Raw genomic sequence first — 22,673 nt, forward strand, 5'->3', positions numbered from 1 at the left:
TTCATATGTTAAGAAGATAGGTTTGGCATATTTTCCAATTTGCGCAGCTGAGGGCAAGTGTATTGGAACTTAATATTGGTAGAATAATGGTAAAACTTTAAAGCAAGCCACAAGGCAAATTGCACAAGGAGGGAGGTTAGAGAAAATTATGGTGCATCAAGATGGAAAAGGTAAAGTAGATGCGACTATTGAGGATTATGAAGATTTGACTTTAATATTTATTGATCTTGGATTGATAGCAGGAAGAAAGGGAATAATGCCATTTTTTGACATAGTTATAGATGATTCTATTACCATATGTGGCTAAGGTGTATGCGATTATAAAGAAGAGTGCACACCCTTCAAAATGAGTGCCACTTTTAAATATTACTACAAAACTCATTTTTATTAGAATTTACATTTGAAATACTAATATTTTCCATTCCTATATAAAAATATATTACAGTGTTGACTAGAAATTTAAATGTTGTGTAAAATATGATGATTGGAATATTAGAGTATCATCATATGGTAATAATTAATAAACAATATCATAGCTTTAAAACTATGTTATCAGTTCTTAGAAAAACCTTCAAATCTAGGTGTGGTCTGCCATGGGTGTGGGTAGGATACAGATTTTAGGCCCGAGATTCGGCCAGGTATGTCCATGTGAATTTGAGGTCCAAATCCTGCAGTTAGAAAGAACTGCTTATAACTGTTGTCTTTTGTAAGTTCTTTTTTTCTTTTTTCTTTTCTTTTTTCCTTGCACTAATTTTTGGATAGAGAATATCACACTTAGGAGAAAGTGGGATGCACACCAATGATCTTCTTAAGCAGGTCTATATTGATGTGTGGCAGTGATTTTTTCTTTTTTGTTGCATTTCATTCTATCCTTTTCAGGGCATGACCTTTTAGTATTTAGATGATGAGGGAATTGTGGGGGAAGAAGGAAGACACATGAAGGAAAGAGGGATCTTGGTGAGGATAACAACACTTTGCTAGTGGAGAGCCAATTCTTACCAAAAATAAGACATCTGAATACTGTTATGATTGTCATCAAGGAAAATGAAAGAAAAACATTGGATGTAGTGGCAATGGATGGTTCACCATCAATATTGGACACACAATTTTTTTTTATAGTTGATTACATTTAGCGATTCCAAGCGAAGTTGTGATGATATTTCTTTTTTGTCTGGACAATGATGCCTTTTCGTTGGGAAGAAGAGCTATTGGAGTATTTTATGGGTCATCTTTATGAATTTTTAATATAATATACTCAAATTTCAATATGATATATTTAAATTTTTAGGTTAATAGAATACTTTTAAATCTAATCTAATATTTTAAATTTAATGATATAAATTTAATATATTTATGAACTAATGGATTATGAAGATGCCACTTCTTGATGTTTATATTCTGACATATAAGATTGGACTTTTTTGATGGTGCTACTTCTATTTCTCCCACATCTAACCCTCTTTGACACTTGTATGCCATAAGGCTAGAAATTTGCCTTTTACCAAAAGACAGAGGGTGAGGAGGGTGATAATGAAGGGATGGAAAAAGTTGGTTTACCCTATTTCTAATGGTGATATCAAGAGTAGAGGTTTCATAGTTTGGTCCTTAGAATGGGCACAAGACAAGCTCACTTGCTTTCTCCTTCAAATTCGCTTGGTGCTTTTTCAATTAACAAGTAGGGTACTCATTCCACGTAATGAATCATTGAATATTGTGGATTTTTGTTCTGAATGTGATGTCCCCAACTCAAGCCATGAGGCTTAACGGTGTATTCGCTGTCCTTTCCTTGGATTACCCAAGAAGAAGCAATTGTAGAGCATTATTGGGTAAGCGTTAAGAGTCTTTGGCTTGTACTGTATTCTATTCTTAAGATGTGGGCACATCTTTCTATGCAACTTAAGTGATTTTAAATTGTGGGCATGTCTTTTAATGCAACTTAAGTGACTCTTAGTGTAAAGACTTAATATTTCCCCCTTTTTGAGTTTAATGACTTAAGAAACATGTACTTTAAGTGATGTTTATTAAACATGTACCAAAAGGTCAAGGGGCATTGGTATTTTGGGAGCCTATTGGCTCATTTTTTGGAGCATTGGATTGAGTTTGCAATGGATCTATGGCTGATATTAAATCATTCTTTTGGGAGTCATTATATAACACATACATGAACTACTCGCCGAAAACTCGGTAAGTTTTCAAATCCTTGTGAGTTTTTGGCTCAGGCGAGTAATTTCGCCATTGACTCACCACAGAAACTCGACGAGTATCCGGCAAAAACTGAACTGCTAAAAAAAAAGAGGCCCAAACACATCAAAAAATCATCTAATTGTTTTTTTCAAGTCAGTCTCATTCTCTTCATCAAAATATATACATGAAAGATAACATTTGAGTATTCTTATACTTAAAGTTATATTTTATGTATATATTGGCAGGATGTTTGAGAGTGGTTTAAGATCTCTAGGAGTTATAATGCAAATTCTAGGTTTTAGAAGATCTTCTATATTTTCAGACAGTCAAATTTCAGTAATCAGTAGGCTCCTATCAAGATTCTCTAGCTCTATCTATCTCATTCACTTTATCTGCATCGAATTCTAGACCTATCTATCTCCCTATCTCTCTTCCTCTATCCCCCCTCTCTCTACCAGTCTCTCCTCTCTCCCCTAAGATCTAGACCTATCTCTTTACCCCTCTCTCTCTCATCCGTAGACCTCGGCGATGGGTGCTACCTGCAACCTCATTTTGGCGAGGTGGAGGAGCAACATTGGGCTCCTAGGACTAGACCCTCTAGTTCTATCTCTTAGCTAGTTTTGACTAGAGCTGGGAAGAGGAAGATGTAAAATGTTTTGATGTAGTATTTACTTTTAGTTTTACAAAAATAATTTTCTATTTCATTTTGTTTCAGTCTATCAACCATCAACATTCTATGAGAGGATGCCATTTTGTACCCAATTTGCATTTAAATAAATGAAATATCTCTAGACTCAGCTTGTTTCTTTTGTGTACTCATTGGATGCATCTCCTCACTGAATTTTGCTAAAAAAATGCATTTTTAATTATATTTTAAGTTGCTGAGTTTTTTTTTGGGCCTTGGCGAGTAGTTCAATTATGATATAACATATTAGCAAGGAAATTCGGGGACGTGTCCTCAGTTTTATAAAAACCCATGCCCGTACCGGGGATGTTTCGAGGACTTGGGGATGGCCAAGGGATATCCCCCTAATCTCCCCCTTTCTAATCTAAGTAAAAAATGGCCTCCCTTGACGTAGGGGGCACTTGGCCGACCTAGGGACGGGAGGGGACGTCTGGGATGTCCCCCAACTGTCTCGGGGACGGCTAGATATCCCCGACGTCAAGGAGACTTTAAAAAAAGCACTTTCAAGTTGCAAAAAAAGGCATTTTTTAATTGTTTTGTGGGCTCCTACCTCCCAAGTCGCCCTAAAAGTCAATAAGCAAAAGATTTTGATTCATTTGATCTTTTGTATGAGAGGAAAAATAATGGAGCAGCAAGAGGGTTTGAAGCAAGTAGCCATTGAAAGAGGAGTAAGCAAGATAGAAGGAAAAGAGGTTGAATCTATAGTGGGATGTTAATCTTGAAGATGTCACTTAAGTTGATGAGGAGACGCCATAAGGATTGGTTGGGATTCCTTTGGATGAGGTGGACGTGGACCATGACAATGGTAGAGACTCAAAGGACTCTGATTTTGATGCAGTGTTAGGAGCTGCAGATTAGGGGCAGCTATGTACTTTGTTCTTTTGTATTTCCATATCATAATTGAAAATGAAACTATATGTCAGCAGTGTAGCCTTTGGGCATTTTGTATGTTACTTTTTTAATATAACATGCATATTGACAATGAATTCTAAATTATGAATGCATGTTGAGTATTGAAAATGAATTTTGAACACAAATGTTGTATGTTAAAGCTTAAGGTTTTAAAATAAAGGTTATCAAATTGCATTTTCTAAGGGAAAATTACTTGCTTGGCCTAAGAAATCTAGTTTTAAATCTGCACGTGTAATTGGTAATAGATATGATAGTTTATATAAGCTCTCTACTAACCCTGTTCAAGTCCTCATTAATGAGGCTCCCGAATCCTGTGAGCTATGGCATAGAAGACTTGGACACTTACACTATCAAGCACTTCCCTCTCTTGAAAAGTTAGTCAAAGGTATGCCTAAACTCAGTCAAATTCATGATAATACTTGCAAAGGTTGTGCTATAGGTAAAAATGTTAAAAGTCTTTTTCATAAAAGTGAAAATAGAGCTAAAGATAAACTAGAACTTGTTCACTCTGATTTATGTGGTCCTATGTCTATAGCATCTCCTAGTGGATTTCTTTATTACGTAATCTTCATAGATGATTTCTCTAGGAAAACTTCGATCTACTTCCTGAAATCTAAAGAATTTGATGAAGTCTTAAGTAAATTTAAAGAGTTTAAGGCATTAACTGAAACTCCTCTGGTAAAAGAATTAAATGCGTAAGATTTGACAATGGAGGTGAGTACACCTCCGGTAGCTTTTATGATTTTTGTTTTGAGTCAGGAATTCAGAGGGAGTTTTGTGTTCCATACAATCCTCAGCAAAATGGAGTTGCTGAAAGGAAGAATAGAACTATTGTTGAGGTTGCAAAGGCTATGATTCATGATCAATATTTGCAGACCTTCCTATGGGCTGAGGCTTCTAGAACAACGGTATATATTCAGAATAGATGTCCACACCGTGTTCTAAAGAACATAACTCCTGAAGAAGCCTTCACAGCATCCAAACCGGACATTGGTCACCTCAGAATTTTTGGAATTCCTGTTTATGTTCATGTGCCCAAGGAAAAGCGAACCAAGTTGGAGACCTCCGTGAAGAAAGGCATGCTAGTCGGATACAGTGAATCCTCCAAGGCCTTCAGGATCTATATTCCTAGTCAAAGGTATGTTGTGGTAAGTAGGGATGTTACTTTTGAAGAAGATATTGCTTTTAAGAAATCAAAAGGTTCTTTTGTTATTGATGAAGCTAATGACAATCAAGATATGAATGTTGATACTAACCTTGAGATTCAGAGGGAGCCTGTTGAACCTCCACCTCAAGAAGAACATAATGATCTTCTAGAGCCTATGAATCCCATTGACATACTTAGTGACATTGTTGTTACCAAAAAGAGGCCACTTTGGGTAAGGAACACCATTCAAGAAGCCGAAAGATTTGCTGCTCCCAGTGGCACCTTCCGAGAAACCAAGAGACCTCAAGTATTCTCCAACTACGTTGCATTGATGTGCAATCTCATTGAAGAAGCCTTGAACCATCATGCTTGGAAGCTTGCTATGGATGAAGAGTATCAATCAATCATCAAGAATGATGTTTGGGACATTGTGCCCAGACCCAAAGATCCATCGGAGTACAGGCAGTTGATTGGATCACTGATGTATCTAGTTAACACTAGACCAGACATATGCTTTGCAGTGAATGCTCTCAGCGAGTTCATGAGCATGCCTAAACATGTTCATCTTGTTGCAGCCAAGCACATCCTAAGATACTTGCGAGACACAGTTGGTTATGGGTTGGAGTATCCACTTAACACTTCAATAACCTTGGAAGGTAATTCAGATGCAGATTGGGCTGGAAGCGTCAAAGACAAGAGAAACACTTTTGACATTTGTTTCAGCTTAGGATCCGCAGTGATCTCTTGGGCTTGCAAAAAAAAATCCTCAGTGGCACTAAGTACTGCTGAAGCTGAGTATATTGCAGCAAGCGTAGCTTCGAGAGAAGCAGTGTGGCTTCGTAAGCTTCTTGTTGGGCTGTTTGGTTAGCCTTGGGATCCTACAGTTATTCATTGTGATAATCAGAGTTGTATCAAAATGTCTATCAATACAGTGTTTCATGACAGGTCAAAACATGTGGAAACTCATTATCACTTCATTCGAGATATGGTGCAAAGAGGCACCATTCAGCTGAAGTATGTCAGCACTGATGAGCAGGTTGTAGATATTCTTACCAAGCCTCTGTCCAAAGTGAAGTTTGTGTACTTTAGGGACATACTCGGTGTTTTGGAAAATGAAACCCTAATTGAGAGGGAGTCTCAACCTCTGTGATACATTGTGTTGTATCAAACCACCCTTTGCGGGCAATGTAAGGTGGTATTGTAATCTTCTCAGGGAGAAGAGTAATTGTTAACCATCCTCTGCGGGCAATGTAAGGTGGATCCAGTCTATGCTTGTGTGCGAGCTGGAAGATTATATTATGTAGCTCCATTATATGCTCTTGTGCAAGATGGAAGACTGCAATATTCTGATTATGTAATCCATTCTTTGTTTGTGTGCAAGATGAAAGATTATGGTTATGTTTCTCCTCCCTAATTAAGAGGGAGTGTTGATTGTAATTAGGGAATGGCAGATTCCAATTGCCTTGGGCAACATTGGAATCCGCCCAAAGGGCTGGCCCCTTTCTTCAACGTGTAGGGCTGGGCCCTAAACCTCACGACACTACTTAAATTGCTCACGCCACACTCTACGTGCTCCCCCAAAATAGGGCCGACCCTATTCCATCAAGGCATTTCACTAAAAAGAAAAGTAATAAAATTATAAAGCAAGCCGACCTAACTAAAGACATTGCTCCACATATAAATAAATGATAACTTCTCATTATCAAACACACTCAATATCCTTTTATGCGAAATATATGTTTGCCTAAATGCGAAGCTGAAGAAGCAATATTAGCAAAATATATCTGTCATTAAAGGTGCGAATTTCAAGTGCAAATACCATCATAAGAAGAGCGAATTGATCTAGGTCTAAGGTGCTAAGGTTGCAGTCCAGCAAAGGTGCAGACTTAAGATGCAATATAATGCAGACCTAGGGTTTGGTCCAGATTGGTGTTTGAAGTGTTAAATGGGGCAGACTTGAAGACTTGATGCTTATGAAAGTGCAGTCTTGTGGAAGACCTTATCAGCCCTAAGTGCAAACATCTTCAAGTGCTTGAGATAAGTGTTGTAATCATTATATGACTATAATCCATAATCAGATCTGAGGATCTTTTTTGGCTGGGTTTTTCCTCCTAGGAGGTTTTCCCAAGGTAACCGTGTCTTGTTCTTATTTCTTTGTTCATTTCTATGTTATGCCTAAATCTAGAAATCTCTAAATATTTCAAGTAATCAATCTAGTTAGAAACTAAATTCTGATTTTTGAGTTTTTATTAATCTGAAAGTATTAAAATCAACAAGTAAAGCACCCAACATCCACGCCTTTTCGGAAAATCGGGTTGTAATAGTGAAAATCGGGTTTTAATTCCCATATTACAAGTTTAAAATGTTACTTTTCTCTCAACAAGGCTAAATCGGGTTTTAGAAATCCAATTGCAAGTTTAAAATTCCTCAATTTAAACTTTATGGAGAAAATCGGGTTTTTTGGACACAATAGCAAGTTTAAAATTGTCACTTTATTCCATTTCTAACCAAAATCGGGTTTTGGAGAGAGATATGCAAGTTATAAATAACTTGTAAAAGGTCAATAAAATCCCTACAACAAGTTTTAATAACTCAACACATGTAATAGGGGAATAAAATCCCCATTACAAGCAAAAAACATTAAAATAGGGGTTTTTCAAAAGAATTACAAGTGACTTTTAAATATGCAATTTAAAATTAACTTTTAACTAATCCAAAAAATCTCTATTATGACTTAAAAAGCCAAAAATCATCAAGGGGAAAATAAAAAGTAAGTTACAAGTTATTTTTTCAATAAAATGCACTTGTAATTAGCCAAAAATTTCCCTACAAAGGCCAAAACAAAGAAAATCATTAAAACTTGCAATTTAAGGAAAATTTCCCACACGCAGTCAGGGATAAAAAACCCGAAATTGAAGGAAAGACATAGCAAATGAACCCAAAATGCGATGAAATTTGAAACGTGGTTCGAGGATGGACTGAGGATTAAGCCAATCCAAGTATTAGGCAAAATCCTGCCTCAGGAAGCGTGTCATAGACTAAAATTTTCATTTTTTGACAAATTTTTTATGTAACGGTCCTTCATTTTTGAAAACAAAAATGAGGACAACAACTAGGTCTAACTGGGGAACTTCCTTTGACTGTTGGGGTGATTGAAGGGAGTAGAATCCAGGACTCTAAGTGCCTCAGTATGCATTGGGTTACAGAGTCAATCAACAAAGACACGGATGACAAGACGAATGATATGAATGACGCAAAGCAACTAACTAAGACGCTAACTTGTGCAACTGTACTTGTTGAATATGGAAACCTAGCTATCCTAAACTGGCCACAAAGAAAACATTTCAAATGAAACCATTCACTGGCTCAACAAAATAGTTGCCTTTTTTCAACAACATATGGTACCTTGCATGATCATGAGCAGCCACAACCAATTGAAGCACAAACAATTTTACTAGAATTTGATGCAACATTCCTTGGAATAGATGAACACATTCACCTTCCTCTTGAAATGAATTATATGTACAACAACTCCAAAGTAGATTTTTGAAATCAGACTGCTCTTGTTTAATTGAAAATGCATGTTTGGCATCTTCCTCAAGTGTATCTTCAAGCTCATGTTCAGGAACAAGTAAAACCTTTGTCCTCCCATTGGCCTCCAACCAAGCAAGATGTCTGATTGGACATCCTCTTGATCAGACAAAACCATAATTCTTCTTGCTAATTACACCTTTATCAGATGCTTCTTTAATTACAACCTCATGCTGAAAAGATTGAGTTTCCTCATGTGAGCCAAGTGAAAACATGGCTGCATAGCTTGCTTCATCGAGCTGCTCATAAACTTTTGATTTGAGAGAATCCTCAACAAGACTTGAACAAAACTCTTCTATAGTATTGATGAAATGATCTTCATCAAGTTCTGGGGTAGGTCTCTTATCCATGATATATCCAAGTTCATGACCTTGGAACATAAATGCATTCATTTCAACTTGAGTGGGATCTTTATGCATATTCATTTTTTCACATCTCATGATATGATTGTCCTCCTTTACCCGTAGCTTGGAAAAGTGACCTTCAACCTCTTGTTGTCCATTGTCCATGGTATTCGGCATGGTACATTCTTTTTGTTCATCAGCTTTCTGGTATTGCATAAACCAGATTTGAGAGTCGCTAGCTATGTCTGCTTCCTCCTCTTCCTGGAAGAGACCAACAAGATCACTTTGTTCAAATTCAGAATCCTCCACTGCTGCATTTGTTGGTGGCGCGTCAAGAGAAAGCTCTTCTGGTGTTGATGGAAGCTTGTCTTGATTTTTAGCTACATAACTAGGAGCAATATTTGGATATGGCCTCATTGGAATGTCTTCTTCATAAGGTGAAGAGAATACACCTTGACCTATTTGCCTTTTGAGGGCAACCAGCTCATTAGCCAACTTCTGCACCATGGGATCTGTTCTCTTGGTAGCCCATGATCCTAATGAAGAGATTTCTTTGGACCCATTTGATTCTGTCTTTATATTACCAGCAATGATAAGATCGTCTTCAATATCAACTGCTAAGGTTTGCGCTACTGCAAGGTCTCTTGGAACAACTCTCTTCAACAAGAAACACACCTCAAGCACTTGAGCATTAATGAAGAAGCACTTCAAATTTGCAGCGTTAGGCTGAGCAACAATTGGTATTTTGTTACACAACTTATTGAATTTAGCCACAAATTCCCGCATGGGTTCATGTGACTCTTTTTTCATTTGAGCCAACTGAGCTAACAATACATGCACATCTTCTACAGGCTTGAACCTCTCTTCAAACTTGTCTTTTAGTGTGGCCCAAGATATAATCGAACCAGTAGAAAGGTTATAAAACCAATAAGCTGTAATACCTTGGAGAGTCTCCACAAATAGCCTTACAGATACATCTTCGTGTTCAACACCATGCACACCACATGCAATGTAGAAAGCAACAATATGTTCGTCAGGGTGTTGTTGTCCATCTCCAAAGAACTTCGGAAAGTTCTTCCTCGAACCATAAGGAAGAGCATGCAAAGGCGGAGTCAAATTCAACGGACCAAAAGCATTCCCCCAAGGACCTTGAGCAGCCATTTAACATATCGTTGGTGAAAGTTTGAGAAATTACAAAAACAGGAATTACAATGAATAGGATACCGGTATACATAAAAAAAAAGCGTGAGGCTTTTCAATGCTAGAAAATTTATTTTGAAAACAAGACACTAGAGTTCAAACGAAAGTGTGAGGCTTCCGAATGCGTTCGTGTCCCCAGTAGAGTCGCCAAAAACTGTTGTTTGAAAATTTTGTACACTTGGGGAAATATACAAAATTGTGGCTTCAACCACAGTGTGTGAGTAAAACTGTCTTAATTAAGGGAAGGCTTCCCTTATCTACAAACTAAACAAATCTAATATGGGTGGGACATCAGTCTTCCTTCTTCTTTCAAGAAAAAGTATACTCTTTTCTCTTCACAGAAAAGTAATAGCAATTGGAAACAAATAACAGCGAATACAAAATTTTTGGAACATAAAGGGAAGCAAAGTTTCCATTAAGGCACAAAGACCTCCGTCGCTTCCCTGGGATGGGAAAACAAAAAGAACGCTTAAAGTCTTCAACTATCTATTCTCGTATCAACCTTTTTAGATGATTTTCTACTAACTAAGCACAATATGTAGCAGCTCAAAGTCTAACTACATGATGCACTTCAATTGACATGCACAAGTCTTAAAAATAGAAGCAACACAAAGTCTACAAGCTATCTTCCCACTTTAGCTTTCCACGCTAGTTTCAGATATGATGAGCAGCTGAAAGTCTGCAAGACCAAATCAGATAACCAAACATATAACTCTAAATACAATTAGTAGCTCAAAGTCTGCAAGATTGAATTTAAATCCCTCTTTCACAATAGAACAAAACTCACAATGAAGTCTAGAAAATGTTGTCACATAACAATTTGAATTGGCACAAAGTCTCAACACAACTTGCCTCTTTTATTGAAAGCAATTTGATTTACATCTAAGCTCAAAGTCTTAGAGTGCACATACAAATTGGCAGAATTTTGTTGCATTGCCAAAAAGATAAAGATTACAATAGATCCCTCAAGTATTTATAGAAGAGGAGTCATGAGAAAAAAGTGGGAGGATCCCAACTAACTTGAGAAATTCTGTCAATCACCAAGACTTATTCAATAACTAACTATGGCTTATTCCAACTACAGTCCTAATTGAACACAACTTGTAGTTGCTTTACATGTAATTACAAAAGTGCAAGTAATGAGTTAACTTGCAATTACAAAGTTATTTTTTTTTACATGTAACTTGTCAAAACAAAATTACAAATGCATAACTAAAAGTATTCCATTGTGTCTAAAGACATGATTCTAACTGCATCATCCTTTGTCAGTGATGATCTTCATGTCGCTTCAGGATGCTAGAACTTGAAGTATTCTGGATCAGTGAAGGCATCTTGAACCGGAACGAGAATTTGCATCCTTAATGATCTTTGTGTCCCTGTCCAACGAACTTCAACCTTATCTTCTTACTTGGGGTAATATTAGCTTTTCAAGAGGGAAAGGGATGCCATCCTCTTTCCATGTCATGACCATATTAGTCTTGAAAGCATTATATGCTCTCAAGCATGAATTGTTGTTGTATCTCTGCTTTGTATCATCCTCCAATCTTGAAATCTTCTTACAAAATAAGGCGCATGCCTTAGTCTATTGATTTGGTAGGTCGTGTGTGCAAATTGGACTGACAAGGGAAGGGATAAATTGATGCAAAAATGGGCTCACAAGTGAATTTCGGGTTTTGGAAGCTGCATTACGTGTGGGAAAACAAGAGCATTAACTTGCAATTGTGGGGACCAAACATGCAACGTCATATGTGTAATGGGTAACTACAAGTTTGCACTTGTAATTGGATCTTTAAAACTCATTTTCAAGTGTTTTTTTAGTGCATTTTGGACCAATTTCGGGTTTTGGATGGCTGACTGCAAGTGAAGACTTTAAATGGGGAAAATGAATGAAGTTGCGAAATGAGTGGATGATATGGTGGGAATAGGGATCTTGATATGAGGAAAATGAAGCTTATGACCAAAAACAACAAGTGTGGTTGGTTATGAATGGATTTTTGAAGAACTTTTCGATGTTGATCATATGAAAAATGGGAAGAACTTTTACTTGTAATCAAGTTTTAAAAACCTGATTTTGGAAGAATGGGTATTTTTCATCTTTGAATTTTGGAATTTCAACAAAAGATGGTTAAAATATTCGAACCATAAAGGAAGATCAATTATTTTCATCTTACATGCAAACAGTTTTTTAAATCCCGAATGCAAGTAAAGAGGGAAAATGGGGAAAGACAATGCGATTTGCAAATTGCTTTGCAAACTTGGAAAAAAGGGGAGAATTTTTCAGAAAACCGATTTTAGGCAAGAACAAAACAAAACATATAACTATGGTGAAGTGAAAGAATCTCTTATAGACAAAAGAGGAAGATTCAAACCCTAGCCATGTTTTTGAAAAAACGCAATATGTATCAAAATGCCCATTAAAAGTATGAATAATCGGTCAAGTAATGCACCCAACCTCCACGCCTAGGCAAGACAAGCCAAAACGATTTAGGAAAGACAAGATTCGTGGCACTTGAATGAGGCAAATCGTGTCATTTAAAAAAAATGATTTTGCTGTTAAAACTCCATAAAAGCAGCGATAATGTCTTCCAAATGGCATGAAGAGAGTTGTAAAATGCATGAAAATAGCAAGGAATACAAAACGCCTTCCTCCTAAGATTTCTCCACAAAAATCGGTGGAAATTGTCAACAAAATCCTCCAATATTACTGGTCGGGTTTTTGCGAAAGAACAAGTTTCATTTTACATGTAATAGTGAAAATCGTGTTTTAGTTACCATATTACAAGTTTAAAATGTTACTTTTCTCTCAACAAGGCAAAATCGTGTTTTAGAAATCCAATTGCTAGTTTAAAATTCCTCAATTTACACTTTATGGAGAAAATCGGGTTTTTGGGCACAATAGCAAGTTTAAAATTGTCACTTTATTCCATTTCCAAGCAAAATCGGGTTTTGGAGAGAGATATGCAAGTTATATAACTTGTAAAGGGAAAATAAAATCCCTACAACAAGTTTTAATAACTCAACACATGTAATAAGGGAATAAAATCCCCATTACAAGCAAAAGACATTAAAATAGGGGTTTTTCAAAAGAATTACAAGTGACTTTTAAATATGCAATTTAAAATTAACTTGTAACTTATCCAAAAAATCTCTATTATGACTTAAAAAGCCAAAAAGCATCAAGGGGGAAATAAAAAGTAAGTTACAAGTTCTTTTTTCAATAAAGTGCACTTGTAATTAGCCAAAAATTTCCCTACAAAGACCAAAACAAAGAAAATCATTAAAACTTGCAATTCAAGGAACATCTGCAGTCAGGGATAAAAAACCCGAAATTGAAGGAAAGGCATAGCAAACGAACCCAAAATGCGATGAAATTTGAAACGTGGTTCGAGGAGGGACTGAGGATTAAGGCAATCCAAGTATCTGGCAAAATCTTGCCTCGGGAAATGTGCCATAGACTAAAATTTTCATTTTTTTACAAATTTTTTATGTGATGGTCCTTTTTTGAAAACAAAAATGAGGACAACAACTGGGTTTGACTGGGGAACTTCCTTTGATTGTTGGGGCGATTGAAGAGAGTAGAATCCAGAACTTTTAGTGCCTCAGTATCCATTGGGTTACAGAGTCAAGTAACAAAGACACGGATGACAAGACGAATGATATGACTGACGCAAAGCAACTAACTAAGATGCTAACTTGTGCAACTGTACTTGTTGAATATGGAAACCAACCTATCCTAAACTAGCCACCAAGAAATTTTTTCAAATGAAACCATTCACTGGCTTAACAAAATAGTTGCCTTTCTTCAACAACTTATGGTACCCTGCATGATCATGAGCAGCCACAACCAATTGAAGCACAAACAATTTTACCAGAACTTGATGCAATATTCTTTGGAATAGATGAACACATTCACCTTCCTCTTGAAATGAATTATATGTACAACTGCTCCAAAGTAGAGTTTTGAAATCAAACTGCTCTTGTTTAATTGAAAATGCATGTTTGGCATCTTCCTCAAGTGTATCTTCAAGCTCATGTTCAGGAACAAGTGAAACCTTTGCCCTCCCACCTTTGTCCTCCCATTGGCCTCCAACCAAGCAAAATGTCTGATTGGACATCCTCTTGATGGGACAAAACCATAATTCTTCTTGCTAATTACACCTTTATCAGTTGCTTCTTTAATTACAACCTCATGCTGAAAAGAATGAGTTTCCTCATGTGAGCCAAGTGAAAACATGGCTGCATAGCTTGCTTCATCATGTTGTTCATAAACTTTTGATTTGAGAGAATTGTCAACAAGACTTGAACAAAACTCTTCTATAGTATTGATGAAATGATCTTCATCAAGTTCTGGGGTAGGTCTCTTATGCATGATATATGCAAGTTCATGACCTTGGAACATAAATGCATTCATTTCAACTTGAGTGGGATCTTCATGCATATTCATTTTTCACATCTGATGATATGATTGTCCTCGTTTACCAGCAGCTTGGAAAAGTGACCTTCAACCTCTTGCTGTGCATTGTCCATGGTATTCGACATGGTCCATTCTTTTTGTTCATCAACTTTCTGGAACTGCATAAACCAGATTTGAAAGTCGCCAGCTTTGTCTGCTTCCTCCTCTTTTTGGAAGAGACCAACAAGATCACTTTGTTCAAATTCAGAATCCTCCGCTGCTGCATTTGTTGGTGGTGCCTCGAGAGAAAGCTCTTCTATTGTTGAAGGAAGCTTGTCTTGATTTTTAGCTACATAACTAGGAGCAATATTTGGATATGGCCTCATTGGAATGTCTTCTTCATAAGGTGAAGAGAATACTCCTTGACCTATTTGCCTTTTGAGGGCAACCAGCTCATCAGCCAACTTCTGCACCATGGGATCTGTTCTTTTGGTAGCCCATGATCCTAATGAAGAGATTTATTTGGACCCATTTGATTCTATCTTTATCTTACCAGCAAGGATAAGATCGTCTTCAATATCAACTGCTAAGGTTTGCACTACTACAAGGTCTCTTGGAACAACTCTTGTCAACAAGAAACACACCTTAGACAGTTGAGCATTGATGAAGAAGCACTTCAAATTTGCAGCGTTAGGCTGAGCAACAACTGGAATTTTGTTACACAACTTATTGAATTTAGCCACAAATTCTCGCATGGGTTCATGTGACTCTTTTTTCATTTGAGCCAATTGAGCTAACAATGCATGCACATCTTCTACAGGCTTGAACCTCTCTTCAAACTTGTCTTTAAGTGTGGCTCAAGATATAATCGAACCTACAGAAAGGTTATAAAACTTATCAGCTGCAATACCTTGGAGAGTCTCCACAAATAGCCTTACAGATACATCTTCGTGTTCAACACCATGAACACCACATGCAATGTAGAAAGCAGCAATATGTTCGTCAGGGTGTTGTAGTCCATCTCCAAAGAACTTGGGAAAGTTCTTCCTCGAACAATCAGGAAGAGCATGCAAAGGTGGAGTCAAACTCAACGGACCAAAAGCATTCCCCCAAGGACCTTTAGCAACCATTTAAGATATCCTTTGTGAAAGTTTGAGAAACTAGAAAAACAAGAATTACAATGAATAGGATACTGGTATACTTCAAACAAAAGGGTGAGGCTTTTGAATGTGAGAAAATTTATTCTGAAAACAACGAGACACAAGACTTCAAACTAAAGCGTGAGGCTTCCGAATGCGTTCGTGTCCCCAGTAGAGTCGCCAAAAACTGTTGGTTGAAAACTTTGTACACTTGGGGAAATATACAAAATTGTGGCTTCAACCACAGTGTGTGAGTAAAACTCTCCTAATTAAGGGAAGGCTCCCCCTATCTACAAACTAAACTAATCTAATATTGGTGGGACATCAGTCTTCCTTCTTCTTTCAAGAAAATCTATACTCTTTTCTCTTCACAGAAAACTAATAGCAATTGGAAATAAATAAACAGCGAATAGAGAAATGAGACTTTTTTGTAAGATTTTTGGAACATAAAGGGAAGCATAGTTTCCATGAAGGCTCAAAGACCTCCATCACTTCCCCAGGATGGGAAAACAGACAGAAAGCTCAAAGTCTTCAACTATCTATTCTCCTATCAACGTTTTTAGATGATTTTCTGCTAACTAGGCACAATATGTAGCAGCTCAAAGTCTAACTACATGATGCATTTCAATTCACATGCACAAGTCTTAAAAATAGAAGAAGCACAAAGTCTACAAGCTATCTTCCCACTTTAACTTTCCACAGTAGTTTCAGATATGATAAGCAACTCAAAGTCTGCAAGACCAAATCTGAAAACCAAACATATAACTCTAAATACAATTAGCAGCTCAAAGTCTGCAAGATTGAATTTAAATCCCTCTTTCACAATAGAACAAAACTCACAGTCAACTCTAGAAAATGTCGTCACATAACAACTTGAATTGGCACAAAGTCTCAACACAACTTGCCTCTTTTATTGAAAGCAATCTGATTTACATCTAAGCTCAAAGTCTTAGGATGCCAACTAACTTTAGAGATTCTCTCAACTACCAAGACTTATTCAATAACTAACTATGACTTATTCCAACTATAGTCTTAATTGAACACAACTTGTAGTTGCTTTACATGTAATTACAAAAGTGCAAGTAATGAGTTAACTTGCAATTACAAAGTTATTTTTTTTTACATGTAACTTGTCAAAACAAATTTACAAATGCATAACTAAAACTATTCCATTGTGTCTAAACACACGACTCTAACTGCATCATCCTTTGTCAGTGATGATCTTCATGTCGCTTCAGGATGCTAGAACTTGAAGTATTCTGGATCAGTGAAGGCATCTTGAACCGGAACGAGAATTTGCATCCTTAATGATCTTTGTGTCCTTGTCCAACGAACTTCAACCTTATCTTCTTGCTTGGGTTAGTACTAGCTTTTCAAGAGGAAAAGGACTGCCTTCCTCTTTCCATGTCATGACCATATTTGTCTTGAAAGCGTTATTTGCTCTCAACCATGAATTGTTGTATCTCTTCTTTGTATCATCCTCCAATCTTGAAATTTGCTTGCAAAATAAGGCCCATGCCTTAATCTATTGATTTGGTAGGTAGTGTGTGCAAACCGGACTGACAAGGGAAGAGATAAATTGATGCAAAAATGGGATCACAAGTGAATTTCTGGTTTTGGAAGCTGCATTATGTGTGGGAAAAACAAGAGCATTAACTTGCAATTGTGGAGAACAAACATGCAACTTCATATGTGTAATGGGTAACTACAAGTTTGCACTTGTAATTGGACCTTTAAAATACATTTTCAAGTGATTTTTGAGTGCATTTTGGACCGATTTCGGGTTGTGGATGGCTGACTACAAGTGAAGACTTTAAATGGGGAAAATGAATGAAAGTGCGAAATGAGTGGATGAAATGGTTGGAATAGGGATCTTGATGTGAGGAAAATGAAGCTTATGACCAAAAACAACAAGTGCGGATGGTTATGAATGGATTGTTGAATAACTTTTCCATGTTGATCATATGAAAAATGGGAAGAACTTTTACTTGTAATCAAGTTTTAAAAACCCGATTTTGGAAGATGGGTATTTTTCATCTTTGAATTTTGGAATTTCAACAAAAGATGGTTAAAATATTACAACCATAAAGGAAGATCAATTATTTTCATCTTACATGAAATCAGTTTTTAAAATCCCAAATGCAAGTAAAGAGGGAAAATGGGGAAAGACAATGCAATTTGCAAATTGCTTTGCAAACTTGGAACAAAGGGGAAAATCTCTCACAAAACCGATTTTAGGCGAGAACAAAACAAAACATATAACTATCGTGAAGAGAAAGAATCTCTTATAGACAAAAGAAGAAGATTCAAACCCTAGTCACGTATTTGAAAAAACACCATATGTATCAAAATGCCCAAAGCATGAAGAATCGGTCAAGTAAAGCACCCAACCTCCATGCCTAGGCAACACAAGCCAAAACGATTTAGGAAATGCAAGATTCGTGGCACTTGAATGAGGCAAATCGTGGCATTTTTCAAAAACGTTTTCGCTGTTAAAACACCATAAAACCAGTGATAATGTCTTCCAAATGGCATGAAGAGAGGTGGAAAATGCATGAAAATAGTAAGGAATCGAAAATGCCTTCCTCCTCCTCAGATTTCTCCACGAAAATCGGTGGAAATTGTCAACAAAATCATCCAATATTGCTGTTCGGGTTTTTGTGAAAGAACAACAAGTTTCATTTTACATGTAATAGTGAAAATAGGGTTTTAATTCCCATATTACAAGTTTAAAATGTTACTTTTCTCTCAACAAGGTAAAATCGGGTTTTTGAAATCCAATTGCAAGTTTAAAATTCCTCAATTTACACTTTATGGAGAAAATCGGGATTTTTGGGCACAATAGCAAGTTTAAAATTGTCACTTTATTCCATTTCTAAGCAAAATTGGGTTTTGGAAAGAGATATGCATTTTATAAATAATTTGTAAAGGGAAAATAAAATCCCTACAACAAGTTTTAATAACTCAACACATGTAATAGGAGAATAAAATCCCCATTACAAGCAAAAGACATTAAAATAGGGGTTTTTCAAAAGAATTGCAAGTGACTTTTAAATATGCAATTTAAAATTAACTTGTAACTTATCCAAAAAATCCCTTTTATGACTTAAAAAGCCAAAAAGCATCAAGGGGGAAATAAAAAATAAGTTACAAGTTCTTTTTTGAATAAAGTGCACTTGTAATTAGCCAAAAATTTCCCTACAAAGACCAAAACAAAGAAAATCATTAAAACTTGCAATTCAACGAAAATTTCCCACCTGCAGTCAAGGAGAAAAAACCTGAAATTGAAGGAAAGACATAGAAAACGTACCCAAAATGTGATGAAATTTGAAACGTGGTTTGAGGATGGACTGAAGATTAAGCCAGTCCAAGTATTAGGCAAAATTCTGCCTCGGGAAGCATGCCATAGAGTAAATTTTTCATTTTTTGATAAAATTTTTATGTAATGGTCCTTCATTTTTGAAAACAAAAATGAGGACAACAAAATCAGATAAATATTCTGAGTCTAGATCGGAGTTTTTGAAAGGGTATTTTTTTTGCAAATAAAATTTAAGAATTTTCTGTTGCATATTTTTGGAGATATTGTTGTTTTTCCTCTATCCCTATTTGAGGATATTAGACTGAATGCTTGGAATGTGAAGAAGGGCCAAAAGAAAATGGCTTAATATGTTGATTTTACAATTTTTAGCCAATCCTTGCTACACTTGAGGAGCAAGTTTCTAAAAATTGGACTTGTATTTTGGACAATGCCCTGCTTATTCATCGTTGGATATAGGACTTCTTCTTGGTAATTGATGGGTCTTCCACTAATAGGGATACATTGTTTAGAGGACGTCTGTGGTTTTGGATCAAGGCAGCTCTATGTTTAAAACCCTAGTTTCTGGATTTTAATTTGTTAATAGAATTCTTTTCAGTGGCTCTAGTTTGGGTGCACTTGCTTTATCTTATTTAATTCTGGAGGTGTTTGTGCTAAAATTGCCAAGAGTTGCTATAGTAGGTTTCTTGAAATCAGGGTTAATTATATTCCAGTTCGTTGTTAGAAGGTTAATTAAGTTGATTGCAGAATTGCATTATTAACATTTAGATGGAAATGACAGAACAGAATTATGGATAAACTTGGAGACCAAAGCATTGAACTAATGCACATTTGAGATCATTGTGAAAGTATAGTCCTAAAATTGTATGAAGTCAGCCTCTGAATTGCCGTACATTTTATTTTAATTGAGAATGCCTGTTCTCCAGAACTTTTTTTGAAACTGCCATTAAAGGAATATGTCAGTGGGCATATGACTATCAATTCACAGTTTTTGTAATTAGAGACCTCTGTAAAATAATTTACTCAATTATTTTCCGGATACCTGTGTTGTAATTCTATAAAAAATGTCATCCACATTTTTGTGTATGCATGCAATGTCTTGACAGGCTATCATTTGCAAAGGGTTCATGCAATTACATATTTTGCTACATTAGTTATCGGATTTAATTTTTTTGAAATGTAAATGAATATCCCTAATAATTTTGTTGCAGTGGGATTATACAGAACAATAGAACACATAAATGTTTGGCTGATCTGAATTAAGTAAATCTTAGTTCACCTATCAAATGCACATATTTTTTATTTTGAATTATTTTAAATATCTGACTAATATCTGTAATATAAATTTGCAGTGGCTGGCAAAAAACTTTACTGGTAAACCTGAAAAACCATTTACCATGCAAACTAATGGTTTACCAGGTATTTCTGCAAATGAATGTATTATGATAATATTCAGTAAGTGCTTGCAAGATTGAATGTATTGTTAAGCGTATGTGTTTTTTTTGCAGGGCTTGATAAGGGTTCTTTAGGACAGGGAGAAGGTCTGAGGCCACTTACATCATCAAAGATAATTCGTCCAGATTTATCTCGGATGATTATATATGATCCAAGGCAAAAGCCTGGTACATATTACTGTTACAACTCCTGAGCTGATCCTCTGGAATGAAATGGTTCCTTTGTTGTACCATATTTAGTTTTATTTTAAGTGAAATGACTTAACTATTTTAGCATATTTGTCTTTTTATCTTGTAATTGAATATAATGAATGCCTATTGCAATATAATTAGTTGTGAAAATTTTCTTGCCTGTTTAACCTTTGGCATCTCTCATTATTGAACTAAATTAAATATAATGCGAGATGTGGAATTTTGTCTAGGGTATTTTGTATGGAAAGCAAATATTTTTGACTATTGTGGTTGTCAACAAACAAATATCAAGACTTGGTTTTGATCTTTTCCCTTAAAGTTATACTTTGATACACAAATTCTATAGAAATAAAATTTATCTATTGAGAACTTCTAGAAATGTGAAATTGATACTATCATTTCTATTTGTCTTTGTATTTTGTTCAGTTTAACTCAAAAGCTAGACACTCTTAAAGCACATTTTGAAAGATATAGATAATCTATTTAGAAGAAAATCACCGTAAATAAACTATAGAACATGGAAAACTAGACTATCCTTGGTCTGAATGGATTAGACAAGTTAGTGAAGTTGGCCAGCGTTGGTATTAATCATAATCGTAAAGACTTTCTAATGACATGACACTCATAAGACTTATTTCTCTAAAAAGAATATCAAAAACTCAAAAGGGAATTAACAAGTCAAGTATATAAGTAAGTAGTAACCTAAGTGATTTGGACATTTAGGGGATTGGCATAGAATTGAGAAACAAGCACCATTGAAGAATCATTACCAGCTGAAAAAGTCATTTGTCATTGAATATGAAAATGAACATTCTTCACATTTGCAACAGTAAGAGAAAACAACATCTTTGAGAACAAAGGAAACTACGGCTTATGGGATTGAGTCTTGTTATAGCCTTACAAATGTCTCACATTCAGTGATCTTTTAAGCCAAATATTTTATTGTTTGTTGTTTACAAGTCAATCTCAAGTCGTTGTTCTCATTTTTTGTGAATGTAGTCATCATCATTTTTAGCTAACACCTTTGTAGGGTCAACAAAAGAAGTCATCTAGTGTGTTAGGTGGGGTGCTTACAAAATCTTGAACGATGAACCAATGGCTAAACTGTTCTGAGTTAGAAGAAAGGTCGTCAAGGTTTGTGTGACACACCTTGACAAAGTATAGATACTTTTTGTTGAATTCAAGGACAGAAAGCATGCACAAGAGTTTCAGAGTGTGTTGAAGAGAGATAATTTAATAATTGGAGGTAAAAAATACCCAAAATGTTTCGTAGGTGCCTAGACATGTGCCACAGAGGGGAAATGTCATGTTTTAGTAATTTTAAAGTAAAAAAGCCACTTAAGTGGGAAAAGTGCAATGTTAACGATAAATTAGAACATGAAATCACTTAAATGGAAAAACTGCATGCATAATTCAATGTCAATAAGAAATTAGAATGTGAAATCACTTAAATGTCCCAAAAAGAGTTTTCCCACTTAAGTTGCAAAGCCCAAAATCAAAATAGACTAGAAAGTGACAATCCCTCAAATACATTGTAAGCCAGTTAATTAGTAAATAAGGCTTTTTAATGCTTTAATAGAAAATAATAGTATTAAGTTATATCTGCGGGTAGTTAGTTGCCGGACGATTGGTGGCCTAACCAACCCTGAACTCTTTATATTGTAAACTTGTAGCACATTGTGGGGACATGGGATTTGGAGAGGAATATGATATACACCTGTGTTACACGAATCTATTCTGGTATACTGTGTTGCGTGTTATTGGTTCCATGCTAATGAATTGATATGCTCTGGTATTGTGCATTGTATATTGATGTTCCCTATGCTACCACCTGAGCCACTTAGGCTACTAACATTTTGGCGCCGCTGCCTAAGTCGAACCTGAAGGTCTGAGGAGGGAAAGCTGGCGGGATGGAAGTATAATGGGTCGTCCATTCGACCAAAATATCCTGGTGACAGACAGTGACATAGAAGATAACACGGAAGTAACCAGGGAGGATCAGTTGACACAGGACCTGATTCACGCGTGGGACGTTTCCGTGGACCGGTACGTACAGTAAGAAGCGGAACTAAGCGTTGTCTCGACTGATACGGTACGGGCGGAACTCAACGTGAAC

General features: G+C 36.1%; 1 protein-coding gene across 3 annotated transcripts in view; it reads left to right on the forward strand.

The window, feature by feature from the left end:
• The window catches only part of LOC131029706 (cleavage stimulation factor subunit 77), a 205,659-nt gene that overhangs the window by 116,726 nt on the left and 66,260 nt on the right, over positions 1–22,673 (forward strand). For all 3 annotated transcript variants that reach the window (XM_057960309.2, XM_057960310.2, XM_057960308.2), the window contains exons 19-20: positions 20,264–20,330; positions 20,420–20,533. In XM_057960309.2, the coding sequence (XP_057816292.2) occupies positions 20,264–20,330; positions 20,420–20,533 (181 nt within the window). The remainder of the gene's footprint in view (positions 1–20,263; positions 20,331–20,419; positions 20,534–22,673) is intronic.

Source organism: Cryptomeria japonica, chromosome 9 (genome assembly GCF_030272615.1).
Source record: "Cryptomeria japonica chromosome 9, Sugi_1.0, whole genome shotgun sequence".
Lineage (NCBI taxonomy): Eukaryota > Viridiplantae > Streptophyta > Pinopsida > Cupressales > Cupressaceae > Cryptomeria > Cryptomeria japonica.